General features: G+C 31.0%; 1 protein-coding gene across 2 annotated transcripts in view; it reads right to left on the minus strand.

Moving 5' to 3' along the window:
- LOC143064719 (receptor-type tyrosine-protein phosphatase epsilon-like) overlaps positions 1 to 16,817 on the minus strand; it is a 147,337-nt gene that overhangs the window by 10,447 nt on the left and 120,073 nt on the right. For both annotated transcript variants that reach the window (XM_076237766.1, XM_076237775.1), the window contains 9 exons: positions 14,699 to 14,830; positions 13,609 to 13,757; positions 10,034 to 10,169; positions 8,923 to 9,072; positions 8,230 to 8,329; positions 7,519 to 7,598; positions 6,684 to 6,815; positions 6,232 to 6,354; positions 1,748 to 1,941 (listed from right to left, as the gene is read on the minus strand). In XM_076237766.1, the coding sequence (XP_076093881.1) occupies positions 1,748 to 1,941; positions 6,232 to 6,354; positions 6,684 to 6,815; positions 7,519 to 7,598; positions 8,230 to 8,329; positions 8,923 to 9,072; positions 10,034 to 10,169; positions 13,609 to 13,757; positions 14,699 to 14,830 (1,196 nt within the window). The remainder of the gene's footprint in view (positions 1 to 1,747; positions 1,942 to 6,231; positions 6,355 to 6,683; positions 6,816 to 7,518; positions 7,599 to 8,229; positions 8,330 to 8,922; positions 9,073 to 10,033; positions 10,170 to 13,608; positions 13,758 to 14,698; positions 14,831 to 16,817) is intronic.

The raw sequence follows: 16,817 nt of genomic DNA on the forward strand, positions 1-16,817 counted from the left end.
TTATAGTAAATAATTAACAAATAGCATGGGTATTGAGCATGTATTTAACATGTACAATCAGATAATTGTTTATTTTAATGACAAATCCATGCGTATTGCGATCACCAGATTTTTACGAGGAGGGTCACGCTGAGGTCACTATGCATACGGAAAATATGTAAACAAATTACTTCCTGGAAGTAAGCAACTAAAAATAAGTAAACTTCTTCTAAATGTGAACAAATTAAAGAATTTTCCTCAGAAAAAAGTATATGTACATAAGTTTTATAATGAAAACTTTCCATTTAGTTATAAAAAACATATGCATACTTTTTTTCATATGAGGTTTCATATGACTTTAATGACTTACTTCAACATGCCACACACAGTGTTTAATGACATGTCACACACAAAATAATGTAATGGATTGTTTCACCCACTTTGACTTGACACACACAGGATTTAATTACCTACTTTGAAATGACACACACGTGATTTAATGACTTACTTTGACATGACACACAGTATTAAATGACTTACTTTGAAATGACACACACATGATTTGATGACCTTCTTTGACATGACACACACACAGACGATTTAATGGAATATTTGACTTACTTAGAGATGACACATACAGAATTTAAACTTACCTCACTTACTCTGACATGACACACACATGATTTAATGACTGACTTTGAAATGACACACACATGAATTAATGACTTACTTTGACATGACACATGCAGGATTTAATTACTTACTTTGACATGACACACACACAGGATTTAATTACTTACTGAAATGACACACACATGATTTAATGACTTACTTTGACACGACACACACATATGATTTTATGGAATGTTTGACTTACTTTGAGATGACATATACAGAATTTAAAGGCTTACTTCACTTTCTTTGACATGACATGCACAGGATTTAATGACTTACTTTGACATGACACAGGAGTTAATGAAATATTTATCTTACTTTGAGATGACACACACACACAGAATTTAATGGATTATTTGACTTACTTTTACATGACACACAGGAGTTTATAACTTACTTTGACATGACACACAGGAGTCACACTTACTTAGAGATGACACACAGAGAATTTAATGGATTATTTGACTTACTTTGACATGACAAACACAGGATTTAAAGGCTTAAATGACTTACTCTGACATGACAAACACAAGATTTCATGGTTTATTTACTTACTTTTACATGACAAACACCAGATTTAATTACTTACTTCAAAATGACACACACAAAATTTAATGGATTATTTCACTTACTTTGAGATGAGACACACAGGATTTAATGACTTACTTTGACATGACACATACAGGATTTAAAGACTTATTTCACTTACTCTGACATGACACCCACATGATTTGATGGATTATTTGACTTACTTTGACATGACACACACAGGATTTAATGACTAACTTTGACATGACACACAGGAATTAAAGAAATATTTAACTTACTTTTGCATGACGGACACAGAGGATTTAATGGATTATTTGATTACTTTGACACGACACACACAGGACTTAATGGCTTATTTGACTTACTTTGACATGACACACAGAAGTAAATGACTTACTTGACATGACAAACATGAGTTAATGACTTACTTCAACATGAAACACCAAGGATTTAATGGCTTATTTGACTTACTTTGAAATGACACATGATTTAATGACTTATTTTGAGATGACACAAACAGGATTTAATGGATTATATGACTTACTTTGACATGACACACACAGGATTTAGTGGATTATTCCTATGCTGCCATTGTTCTACCAGCTCCATGAGGTAGATAAGAGATTTTGAATTCATTGAGTCTTTCTCTCTTCCTAACCAACATGTTAAATGAAACATTCTTACGGTCACCAATTCCTGGGAAAGTTCTGTCTGAAGCATTGGCATGCAGCTCAAATTCTAAAAAAATAATAGCATATCTATACTATACATTAAAACTATATACAATATTTTTTTTTCTGAAAATGTAAAAACAAATGACTGCCAACTGGACAACACAATTGTCATCATACTGTGCAACCTGCACCCTTAATCATGCTACCTAAAGCACTACAAGGTATGCCTGGTCAACTGATTAGGAATAAACTTTTGGTTGAAAAGTCCAAGATCAGGCCAACAGGTATCACAAAAAACTAGAGGCTCTCAAGAGCCTGTGTCGCTCACCTTGGTCTTTGTGCATATTAACAATAAACACAGATAAATTCATGACAAAATTGAGTTTTGGTGATGGTGATGTGTTTGTAGGTCTTTCTTTACTGAATATTCTTGTTGCTACAATTATCTCTATCTATAATGAACTTGGCCCAGTAATTACAGTGGAAAATATTTCCTAAAAATTTACAAAAATTAACAAAAATTTATGAAAATTGTTAACAATTGACTATAAACAGCAATAACTCCTTAAGGGTCAATTGACAATTTTGGTCTTGTTGACTTATTTGTAGATCTTATTTTGCTGAACATTATTGCTGTTTACAGTTTATCTCTATCTATAATAATATTCAAGATAATAACCAAAATCTGCAAAATTTCCTTAAAATTACTAATTCGGGGGCAGCAACCCAACGACAGGTTGTCCGATTTGTCTGAAAATTTCAGGGCAGATAGATCTTGACCTGATAATTAATTTTATCCCTTTCAGATTTGCTCTAAATGCTTTGGTTTTTGAGTTATAAGCCAAAAACTGCATTTTACCCCTATGTTCTATTTTTAGCCATGGCAGCCATCTTGGTTGGTTGGCCGGGTCACGCCACACATTTTTTAAACTATATACCCCAATGATGATTGTGGCCAAGTTTTGTTTAATTTGGCCCAGTAGTTTCAGAGGAGAAGATTTTTGTAAAAGATTACAAAAATTTACGAAAAAATGGTCAAAATTGACTATAAAGGGCAATAACTCCTTAAGGGGTCAACTGACCATTTTAGTCATATTAACTTATTTGTAGATCTTACTTTGCTGAACATTATTGCTGATTACATTTTATCTCTTTCTATAATAATATTCAAGATAATAACCAAAATCTGCAAAATTTCCTTCAAATTACTTATTTCGGGGCAGCAACCCAACAACCTGTTGTCCGATTCATTTGAAAGTTTCAGGGCAGATAGATTTTCACTTGATGAACGATTTTACTCCATGTCAGATTTGCTCTAAATGCTTTGGTTTCAGAGATATAAGTCAAAATCTACATTTCACCTCTATGTTCTATTTTTAGCCATGGCAGCCATCTTAGTTGGTTGGCCGGGTCACGCCACATATTTTTTAAACTACATACCCCAAAGATGATTGTGGCCAAGTTTGGATTAATTTGGCCCAGTAGTTTCAGAGGAGAAGATTTTTGTAATAGATTACTAAGATTTACGAAAAATGGTTAAAAATTGACTATAAAGGGCAATAACTCCTAAAGGACCATTTCGGTCATGTTGACTTATTTGTAAATCCTACTTTTTTTAACATTATTGCTGTTTACAGTTAATCTCTATCTGTAATAATATTCAAGATAATAACCAAAAACAGCAAAATTTCCTTAAAATTACCAATTCAGGGGCAGCAACCCAACAACCGGTTGTCCAATTCCTCTGAAAATTTCAGGGCAGAGAGATCTTCACCTGATAAACAATTTAACCCCTGTCAGATTTGCTCTAAATGCTTTGGTTTTTGAGTTATAAGCCAAAAACTGCATTTTACCCCTATGTTCTATTTTTAGCCATGGCAGCCATCTTGGTTAGTTGGCGGGGTCAGGCCACACATTTTTTAAACTAGATACCCCAATGATGATTGTGGCCAAGTTTGGTTAAATTTGGCCCAGTAGTTTCAGAGGAGAAGATTTTTGTAAAAGTTAACGACGACGACGACGGACGCCAAGTGACGGGAAAAGCTCACTTGGCCCTGTGGGCCAGGTGAGCTAAAAAATGATATCAACAATCCATCTTTTTTTCTCATGTTGTGCTGTAGGCTAGGTAGGTTGAGTGTTCACAGACATAACCTTATAAATGTTGTATATTTTTAATAGAAAATATTTAGTGTCTGCAAGAACAAACCAATTATCTATAAGAAGGATATAGTACATGTATAGACAGAAGTACTCCTAGTAAGTTATTTCTTTGCTTCTTATTTGCAAAAAAAAAAAAATTTGAATAAGTTTGACAATTCAAAATATGTAAAAGGTTTGCTTTCTATGACACTATACAATAATGAATACTGGAGGATATGGAGGAACCAGTTTTGTCTTCTTCTTCAAATAGCATAACAGTTATCTCAACTTTCAACTAGAGAAAAGTACAATTTTTAAACAAAATGCAGAAATTTAAGTGCAAATTAGGCCAAGTAAGACTTTTATCCCATCTTCTCACACTGTGCAACATTGAAATTAATGTCCTTATGCTACCGTTTAGAATTGTTTTTGTGCATTTATTTTCTAAATAAATGGAAACTGGAGATCTTTTATCTAATATATAAAAAATCATGCTTGTAGTTCAAATACTGTTAAATGTGAAATTCATGCAATATGCAATTAAGTAATATAAATTTATATCCTTGGTGTAAGGAGATCCATATGAAGATTTGATCCACAAAGAAAATTCTTATTTTCTGAGGGGACTGAAGGTCAATAAATCTTCCTAATCTACCTAAGTTAAGGGAAATGAATGTTGTATTCCACTGTGCAAACCTTTTTCACTTCCTGAACATTGAATAGTCATGTACATATGTTTTTCCATATCTGCTTGTTTTTAAATCTGTACATGACAATCCGAAAAATTATTCGTTGATATGTTTGTAAGAGTATTAAATTTGATTATTCAATGTCATGTAGGTTAGTCTCAACCAATCAAATGTCGACTAAGCTATCAATATTTGCATACAGTGGAATAATAAGTGGTATATCATGTAAAACTTATTAATGTGTAAGATTTCAGAAAACCATACAAATTTTCAAAATGCAAGAGTGAAAATCTGAATTAAATCCATGCAGTTTTGTAAAGTATCTGTATATCAAGATCAATCCATATCAAAAGTGGTACAATAAAGTGTTAATAAAATAACAATCATACTTAAAAAGAAATTAGGTTTTATAATATTTCATCTTAATTTTTTAAACAAACAAATTCATGCCAAAAATTAAGAATCCTAAACAAATAAAAAATTGTGATGCTGTAGAAAGTTTAAATAAACAAAGGGCCATAACCCTAACTTTTTCATACCAATGCACCACATCCAAGCTTCAGTAACGAATCATATTGAGTTTTTGGTAGCTAAAATATAAACCATGTCCCATCATATAAAATATATATGCAAAACAGAACAGACTTTAAAAATTATGGCTTATGATTTTTAGTCAATCTTTCAAATTATGATAATCTATTATGGTCATTTTAACCTAGTATTTTATTTGAAATGAAATTTTCTACAAAAAAAAGTATTTGTAATACATTGTATCTGCAAAATATAACATACATTGAAATGCAAATTCCTTGATTAAATACAGTTGCTAGTAATATACTATAAACCCTCTAATTTTAACAGTTGCCAGTAATGTAAACCCTCTAATTTTAACAGTTGCCAGTAATATACGGTAAACCCTCTAATTTTAACAGTTGCCAGTAATGTAAACCCTCTAATTTTAACAGTTGCCAGTAATGTAAACCCTCTAATTTTAACAGTTGCCAGTAATATACGGTAAACCCTCTAATTTTCACTAGGGTTTTATTGAACCTTCCTTTTATTAGTAAGGAAATAACCAGAATATAAATCAGAACAAAAATGTCAAACTATAATATGACTACATCAACAAGTTATAAAACTAGGAAAATCAAGTTCCTGCAGAGTCAACAAAAAAAAAAAAACATTGGCAAAAAAATATTCATGAAAAAAAGTTGGTTAACAGTATAGAAAATGGATGATTTAAATATAACCAAGGTTAACTTCAAGGAGAATTTTTTTTTTAAATCTAGCAAAATATGGATTGAAAATGAAAACCTTTCAACAACCCATTTTCAAATTTTTAAATGTTTAAATCATGAAGGGTTAAAATGATATGAAATATATATGCTTGAGTTATATGTGAGTATGTCAGCTATTGTTAATGAAGAAAAGTTTATTCAAATTTCAAAAGATGATTTTCAATATTCCTAACACCATTGTGTAATTCTATAATAAATGACAGCTATATGTAATATATAAACTAATACCTTTCTTATAGAGAATGCTCTGACTGTAATATTGTTGAGCTTCTGACTGGCTAGGAATCTGACAGCTATTGGACCAAACTTCTGTTCATCTTCTGTCCATGACGGCCAGAAACAGGGATACTTCTACAAAAGTATTAACAGCTTAATAATGCCCCTTCTATCAATTTCAAGTTTGCAAAAGTAATAATGCATTTAAAATGATTAAAATCATTATGCTTTTCCAGGAAAGTTTTATTAATAAAAAGCAATTGTCTTGAGAAAAATAGTTCTTAACTCAATGCCTTTAATGTTTGTAAAAATAACACAAAAACAAAAAACTTCTTGTAAAATAAAACATAACTATGTTTACCATCAGAAATCTGTTAGAGATGAAAAAAAGGTCTACAAGAGTAGCACTTACCAAACAAAAAATAAAATCTAGGCTGCCAGTAAAAAAATTCTGTCATATTTACCCTTGAAAACTTTTGTTCATTGAGCACAACAAGGGAAGTAATCTTGTAATCGTAGATCAATCTCCATACATCATTAACTGTGTGTTGCATAGGCCACTGGGTTACCAAAAAGTTGTTCTCTTGGTAATAACCCTGTAAGATTATAGACAATTATTACGATACAATTCAGGAAAAATTATGTACTTGGTACACATGAAGGCTATAATTATGTACTTGGTACACATGAAGGCTATAATTATGTACTTGGTACACATGAAGGCTATAATTATGTACTTGGTACACATGAAGGCTATAATTATGTACTTGGTACACATGAAGGCTATAATTATACAAAGTTTGGTCATTATAGTAAATCCTTCAACACAGAGTTCAATAGAATTGCATATCAATAAAAGAGGAACGAAAGATACCAAAGGGACAGTCAAACTCATAAATCTAAAACAAACTGACAACGCCATGGCTAAAAATGAAAAAGACAAACAAACAACAGCACACACGACACAACATAGAAAACTAAAGAATAAACAACACGAACCCCACCAAAAAACTAGGGGTGATCTAAGTTATCTCACAACTTTTATGTACTTGGCCAATGAAATTATTAGCATTGTTTCTCAACTTTTTAAAATAAGATTAAATAAAAGAAACCAAAGTGTCATAAGATATATATTAGAAAGTCCATAAAACAGCAGTACAGTTGACACTTATAGGAAAGTAATGATTGTTTCTATGTTTCTATTCAGTGCTGCACCAGGAACTGTCTCTCTTGTTTACCTCACAAGTCCTTATAAATTTCTTGGTAAAAAGCTAGTGGAATGACTATATGACAACTTACATCTACAAAGACTGCATTGATAAAGTCTGTACCATTGTCACCAGATTCTGCTGTTAAAAGATATGGTCTCGCCCTCTCAGCTACAAAATAAACTCATTATATAGATTCTGATGTTAAAAGATATGGTCTCTCCCTCTCCGCTACAAAATAAACACATTATAAAATGTATTTTCCTCAGACACGATGGCTGAAACCAATCACTCATTATTTCCCACCCAAACTTAATCACCAAAAAGGTTCACATTGTGGCTTGTGTTTGATATTTTGAGATATCAATGTGTAGAAATGTGAAGAAATCCCAATAATATATACATATAGTTGGGTGCAAAGTCAACAAATTTTATGGATTTGGGTTAATGAAATAACACACGGCTGTATTTGATATCATTGAAGAGAAGCCTCATTGAAATATTAATGTTGTCTACAGTGATCACATATATTCAAATACATTCAAAGGATTACAACTTTAGTTTCTATATTTAGGACTAATTTGAGGGGCAATCACTAACTTTCATATCTGCAGGTCATGTTTCTCTGATTATATAAAAATATCATAAATAATCTGGCTGACAGATGAAAATATCATGAAACTGTATTTATGTTTATTCAAAGACTGAAATTAATATAAAGCTCTTACTAATTTCAACATTGATGAAGGTCTGTGTTATTTACTTTAATGCTATAAAAATATTATGAATAATTGATATTTACGTGGAAGAAGCATGATGTCTCGACTTTTGTTTCTGTTTTCTGACCTGTGACCTCCAGCACAATCACCAATGCTTAACTTTGGCACTAATGTACGAATTGTCTAAAAAATATGAAAAAAAATGCTAGCAATAAAAATAAAGGAGGTTGGGTATGTTTGCCAATGATATAAGAAATTACTAAGATGTCAACAATTTCTGGTTACTTTATAGCCTTCAAAAAGATAATTTTCATTCTCACAGAATTATTTTTCAATGCATCTTTGAGTAAGATTTAAAAACAAATAATAACAAATCTTTTCAATATTCTGAAAAATTCCTTAACTAAGTAATGAACTACAGACTGATTAATTATTTATATTAGTTTTTGTTAAATAACATTTTTGTATTTCCAAAGTTCAGAGTGATATATAAACTGTAAGTTATTTAAACACCGGCAGTTGTCTTCTTTTCTTACATCTTTGACATTTATTGAAGGAAATTTAATAATATCATGCAATGTACTTTTCTGAAAGATTGCAATTCTTTTAAATAATTTAGTCATGTGTATATGAGTGCTATGAAAATGACAACTGCATATGTATGTTAAGGCCATCTTATTTAAATATTCTACCCCCACATTGATAATAGGTATGAACAACTCTATTCATATTTTAACTATTTCCTTTACTCCTGGATTCTTTTAATGAAAACTCACCTGAAATTCTTTCTCAAACCCGGACATTTTCGATTTAGGATTTTCTTTGGACAGATATTGAGCTATGATTGGTACCTCTGCCTCTGTCATCACAGTGGCACCACACTGTATGTGCATAGATACAGATTCATATATAAGGCGATACTGGAACTGGAATAAAATTTAAAAGAAAGGATATAGAGTATCCACCAAGAAGACAGAATGCAGTACATGCACAACAAAAAACATAAAACACAAGAAACAGTGCTTGAAATGATGTTCTTCATTTCAAAGTCACAATGAGGCTTTCAAGATGGAGCTAAAACAAGAATGTGTTCCAAGTACACAGATGCCCATCCACATTATCATTTTCTATGTTCAGTGGGCCATGCAAATGGGGTAAAACTCTAATATGACATTAAAATTAGAGAGATCATATCATAAGGAACATTTATACTAAGTTTAAAGTTGATTGGACTTCAACTTCATCAAAAACTACCTCGACCAAAAACTTTAACCTGAAGCAGGACGAATGGACGAACAGACAATCCAGCGAACGAACGGATGGACGAACAGACGCACAGACCAGAAAACATAACCAACTTTCACCTCAGTGCAAGTTTAAGATTGACCCTAGCACCAGTTTATGCAGATTTCTTAGCAGACCGCCAACGATGTTAGGGCCTTTTATAGTCAACGATACTGTATGGTTTTTTTTCATTGTTGCTACACATTCAAAATGATGTTAATTTATTGATAAATAAAAAATAGGATTAAGTCTTGAGTGCAGCTAAGTCATTTGTTATACATATATAGCATTGATGTCATACACATGTCTTAATTGTTTTATGAGACAAAGTAATAAAATATTTAACATATAACTCTAAGTTAAAAGTTTAAGTATATACAACAGCTTAAATAAAACAATGTTTCAATTATATAAAATCTTTGTGTAAGACATGTTTTGGTTAAACATATGGTGTCATGTTATTAATATATATGTATATATTAGGAAATGGGCCCAATAAAGTACTTGTATGCTCTATATAAATGACAGCTAAACTTGAAACATGTTGACTTACTGGGGTAAATAACTTTTTTTCATCATGAAAATCACCAGCATTATACTCACCAAAGAGCGCACCATATTTTTTCTAAATTTGCGTAGATGTAAAACTGTACTATATATATCAACACTGGCATCTGATTGTAGCTGTTTTAAACAATAGTCTATGGCAATAAATACAGCTGTTTTACCACCACCACACCTGAAACATAACTCTTCAAATATTACAAGGATAATAAGTATATTATCTCCTTTCATATCATATCTAATGGATACATTGATGTATTGGTAGTCAATGTACTTTTGATGTCTCTGTATCAAAAAAAATATTTAATGATTGAAAATCATGTTTCTCCATTTCTAAAACCAGATGATGCTAAATGTAGAGATATGATCTGAATCCATCATCAGATTTCTTTTCTGTCATTCCTTGCTTTAGAGGATAGTAAGTCCAAGAATGGTGAAAGCTTCCAAAGATTCATTTTGGTTTACAAAACAAAAACTGTATTTTACTTTTTTCTAATGTCCATTTTTTGGGTGTAAATTTCTTTCATTGTTACAGTTATGGATGTGCAATTTTCATTATATAATAACCTTAATGATGAAGTAAGGTCTGTAAACTTTGCCATTCTTAGTTTTAATTTTTTCTGGATATAACTCCACTTAAAATACTGTTCAAAATGAAGTTTGGAAAAAAAGTTGTGCCGATTTACAGGCCATTAAAATCATTAGCTTATATATACTCTTACGTTAATCATGGTACATATTGTCATGAACTTTATTTAACAGATTGTGTTGTATAATAACATGTTTTGATATAAAGAAAACAGTTTGTACTTATTAGATATAAGAAGATGTGGTATTGTTCATATTTACTCAACCTCTTTATCTCAAATTACACATTGGAAATGAAGAAATTAACACAGAACAAAAACAAAAGCTGTAATAAAATCACTGGCTGTCGATTCTATCATCATGACTTTCATCAATAAAATAGAAATAAAAAAGATTTTAATCAAAAGATGAATTCATCGAGTCTGGCAATACGACCCTCTAGAGAAGGTATCATCATTAATAATAGAAAACATCATTGATTATGGCTTGCTTTGTTCTACGGAAGTTATTCTTAGCTAGGCTCACCTTAATTAAGATAAAGTCTCTTTTTATTGTTGTGTTGGACTTATACGTAGAAAGAGTAAAAATAGACTCATACGTGAAGAGTTTTGAGCATAATGTACAAATTGACTCAAATGTGAAGAGTAAATATTGAATCTTATGTGAATCTTATGTGAAGAGTAATATTGAATCTTATGTGAAGAGTAAATATTGATTCTACCATTATATAAAACTTAAAATTTGACTCAAATGTGAAGGGTTAATATTGATTCTACGGTTCTGTAAAAAATAAAATTTGACTCAAATGTGATGAGTAAATATTGAATCTTATGTGAATCTTATGTGAAGAGTATTATTGAATCTTATGTGAAGAGTAAATATTGATTCTACGGTCAAATAAAGTGTAAAAATTGTCTAAAATGTGAAGAGTAAAAATTGACTCGATTGTGCAGAGTTCTTTGAAATGCTTTTTACATCTGACAGAGAGCTTGACATTCTGTGTCAGCACCTGCCTATTGGTTCTATGTTGATCTCTAGATGTTTCTGACTGTTTAGGGGTTGTTGGATTGCTGTCGCATTCAGATATACCATACATCTGTTATTTGCTGTCAAATACGTTGAATTAACCATTCCAAAGTTAGACCTATTTATACTGTAATTTTTCTTAAATAAATTACATGAACATGTAGTATGAAAACTGTTGTTGAAACAAATTGAATCGATATCACAAATTTGTGACAGGATTGAGGCAGATCTAGATAAAACTCATTAACTATACATCTTCAATTCATTATTTTACAACTATCTTCTTGTATCAGTTTGTCGACAATTTAGGTATTGATTTTTTAATTTATGCAACCATCATTCTCCGCTCAAAGTTGTCGGTACAAAGGACTGAACTTGGAAGTCAATGTCAATGTTTTGAAATCAAGGTACAAGCATGTTATTGTGAATTAGAATAAACAAAAAAAGATTATTTTTCAAGATCATAGATGTATCGAAAACAAATTTCATATGTGATGATGCAAGAAACTAAAATTATAGATATTTGCCACATATTCAAGGTGACCAGCGGAATTTTAAAGAGTCAAAATCATGCATGTCCTGTATCTTGTATGCATACAATACAATAAATACATGTACATGTATCAATAAAATTGAGTCGTAATGTACTCAACAAAAACCTTAATTTAGTTTTTTTCAATAATTCAGGAACAAAAGGGAAAAATTTTCAACTTTAATTTCAAACTGTGTCTCCCATTTTAAGGATGAAAAGAACTTGTAATTTCATTAATCTAACTCGATGGTATTAAATTTCACGCCCACCGCTCAGAATGTCAAACAATGAGTACTAGACAGGTGAAAATAGATTTGCTGTTGTAATCAAATATAAAATTTTATACTGAGTGTTTTTGATCGATTACAAAAGTAAAATCATTTGCTTTTTTGTTCCTGAACTGTACAGTGTCTAATTTATTTATAATTCTATGACAGGACTATCAATCGTGATGACAAGAGACGAAATTTTTGTTATCAAAGCTGGAAAATTAGGAAAACAATATTATCTATAGACCTTATTAGTACCATTATATGAGGTTTCAATGAATTACTTTATGTGGCCACAGATGACATTTTTTTTTTTAATTTCATAAAGAACCAAATTATCTCCCCTTGTATGCCTCAATTGAAAAATTTGAACAAAATCTTACATATGCCAATGGGCTTTACCTGCACTACTATCTTCATGTAAAAAACCCTTACACATGATATATTAGAAGATGATATTGTGCTAAGATCAATTCTATCTCCTTACTTGTAAGTGTTTAAAATATAATACAGTACATTGTAGTAGGAACCCTAATTTTTCTAAAGTAGACAACTGTTAGCTCTTGCTTAAGTTACCCGTTCTGGAAGTATTCTGTAATCAAGGAAATTGAAAAGCAATGCATTTGAAACCATGTCACACACTATAGCATGCCAACATGGATGTTGATATCAAATTTCAGGGTAAAACCATGTCACACACTATAGCATGCCAACATGGATGTTGATATCAAATTTCAGGGTAAAACAATGTCACACACTATAGCATGCCAACATTTTTCAAATTTCAGGGTGTTCTGATTTGTTCTGGAGAAAAATGCAATGAACATTTCATACATGGCCATTTTGTGTAAGAATATGCATGTCTTAGGTAAACAGGAAGTAAATGAGCGATGAATGTGAAAAAGCATCATACAATATATCATGCTCACATGAAAATCTGATACCTATAATTTCATGAAGTCCTAATTAGGAGTTCCTTAGAAAAACATGATTGAAATTAAATGGGAGAGACAGACAGGGGTAGACAGTAAATCCTCCACTGTAGGGGAACAAGTCAACATCAACATACATGTATGGTACTTATAAAAACAAATCCTTCCAAATGAATTGATATCTTATAATAAATCTTTTTTGTTTGGCTTAATTTGCCTACAAGAATGCTCAGATCTAATATCTATCCCTGTTATTTACTACTATACCTGCAATGTACAAGTATTGGTCCAGCAGTGGCCTTCACATGGTTGTTGACACGACGACAGACATCTAAAATAAAGCCAGGATCTGTAGCCTCATCATTAAAACCAACCATTTCAAAATGTTTAACTTTACGTTCTATAGAAGATCCTTCCTAGGAAAAAAATAATACAACTTGACATATTTATAACTAATATTATTGTTAAAGCAGCACATTTAAGTGGCATTAGATATGAATTTTTTAAGAATATTGACATTAAAGAAAGTGAAATAAAGAGCCAATTTGATTAATTTTGTCAAAATACAATGCAAATAAAATTTGTTGATGATTTATTCACTTCCAAGTGAATAATTCAACTTCATTGAATCAGTATTCATATGACCTTCAATTCAACCCTTTACCTAGAGATTTATTACCGGTACACACATCTATTAGTAGTGTTCACTGTTCAGATATTGAAAGGACAAGAAAGTCAACATTGAAAGTGAAACACCATTTTGTTGACTGATTCCATTCACAAAAAAAACAACATTCTTATACAGGTAGTAACGATGATTAACTTATTTTTTTAACCTATAACATGAAATCAAACAGATCTAAAAAAGTCAAATTGCATGAGGTTGTTATCTATTTATATATATGTTTATGATTATATCAGGTTATGTAGCTGTCAGCAGTCTTCAGAGGTCATCTCAATGGTTAATTAGATTGTGTCTAGAGTCAAATACACACGAAAAGCTGATATATATTTTTGATCTTTGCATTGTTAACTATTTATTTCAGAGTTATTGTAAATTTGGTATAGGTTTTAGTATGTTATTAATCAAATATGACATAAATTTGACAGCTCATGCCCCTTTAATCAATGAATAAACCTAGAAATAGGTAATAAATCCCTATTGTTACAGAGGGTCAGAATAAATAATATTCTTAAAGCTTATGATCAATTCTGCTAATATGATGAGGCCTCAATAAGTGAGACATTGAAAAATCACTCTTCTTGGTGTTGAGTGAATCTTTGCATTACAGAGTGATTGCTAGTGACTTGGAGTAATGTTTTGAAGTGTTCTATATAATATTTCAAATAGAATTACATGTTGTATTCTGAATGAGCGAACTGTGAGCTGTGCCATTTCCATTGTTGCGTCTAACCAGATGTGTATATCACCATGACGAACATATCTTTGAGCACTGAACACATCTCCCCAATATTTGTCACACTGTTGCTGTAAATAAACACAAATTATAATTTTATCTGCGACAAGATTCAAGATACTTTATTTCTTAAACAAGAGTGCACACGCTGAAATGTCTCGCCTTCTATACTAATCATTGATATTATGTTGATAGTCCTAAGTATAAAGCTAAGCTTTAATACAACTGTCACATAAACTTAACATTAACCAAGATAACTAAACAAATACCAATGAACCTTGAAAATGAGGTCAAGGTCAGATGAACCATGCCAGGCAGACATGTACAGCTAACAATGCTTCTATACAACATCTATAATTGACCTATTACTTATAGTTTAAGAAAAATAGACCAAAACACAAAAACTTAACACTGTGCAATGAACTGTGAAAATGAGGTCAAGGTCAAATAAAACCTGTGCGACTGACATAAAGATCATAAAATATTTCCATACATCAAATATAGATGACCTATGGCATATAGTATTAGATAAAAAGACCAAAACTCAAAAACTTAACTTTGACCACTGAACCATGAAAATGAGGTCAAGGTCACATGACATCTGCCCGCTAGATAGGTACACCTTACAATCATTCCATACAACAAATATAGTAGACCTATTGCATATAGTATGAGAAAAACAGACCAAAACACAAAAATTTAACTATAACTAGCATATTAATCTATTGCAATAAAAAATCATAATATCTAATAAATTTTGTAGATTTAGCTAACAAAGTCCTTATATTTGTATAAAGTAACATTCGTTTATAGTGGAAAATTGTTTTAACGTTGAATAAGCTACAATTAAAAATTGCTTGCTGGTCCCTCTCTGTGATTACCATTATATTACGCTGGTTCATTTCCCAATCAATCTGTCACCAAGGGAAGATAAATAAATCGATTTTCGTTCATAGTCTGTTTTAAAAATGATGAACGGTTCTTTATATTGGTATGTAATCATTTTAAACGTTTCAAATATAGTAGACCTATTGCATATAGTATGAGAAAAACAGACCAAAACACAAAAATTTAACTATAACTAGCATATTAATCTATTGCAATAAAAAATCATAATATCTAATAAATTTTGTAGATTTAGCTAACAAAGTCCTTATATTTGTATAAAGTAACATTCGTTTATAGTGGAAAATTGTTTTAACGTTGAATAAGCTACAATTAAAAATTGCTTGCTGGTCCCTCTCTGTGATTACCATTATATTACGCTGGTTCATTTCCCAATCAATCTGTCACCAAGGGAAGATAAATAAATCGATTTTCGTTCATAGTCTGTTTTAAAAATGATGAACGGTTCTTTATATTGGTATGTAATCATTTTAAACGTTTCAAATTTATGAAATTATATTCGTACATCAATGTTTTTGATACACCAATAACAAAAACTGAAATATATTGAATTGATACATTTTGTAATTATTCAAAATTATATCAGAAACCTAAACTTAATTATAAAATAATGAACCTGTTAAGGGGAGAGAATACTCGCATAACTTTTTCGAATTGGCACATAATACAACGAAATGTCACTCTTGCATACAAATGGCATCAATATAATTAATTATCTGCGAAATCGTCCCCCACCTTCAATGATGATTCTAAATTATAAATATAACCAAAAGTTGTTAATCTATAGATAGTTAAGACTAATGAAAGCTAACCCAATGTAAAAATATTTCTTTGCAATTTTTTAAAACTTCCTCAGAAAAATACTCGAGCCACTTGACTTTCATAGCTCAAAATTAACGTTTTTACACAATATTTGAATAACGTAGTTGAAGATTATTCGCTTCTCAAAGTGTAAGACGCAATAAAAATCGTATGCTTGCACCATCCTACCGAAATACGGATTTAATTAAGTCCTGAACATTTCGACATTTCTTCGTATATTTTGAACAAAACCGGTTTTAACCAAATCACAAGTACGTGTTAAGATCCGACTAAATACCTATTTTCCTATATGGTCAGGTAAAGTTGCTACTATAACCACTGAACCATGAA

Source organism: Mytilus galloprovincialis, chromosome 1 (assembly GCF_965363235.1).
Source record: "Mytilus galloprovincialis chromosome 1, xbMytGall1.hap1.1, whole genome shotgun sequence".
NCBI lineage: Eukaryota > Metazoa > Mollusca > Bivalvia > Mytilida > Mytilidae > Mytilus > Mytilus galloprovincialis.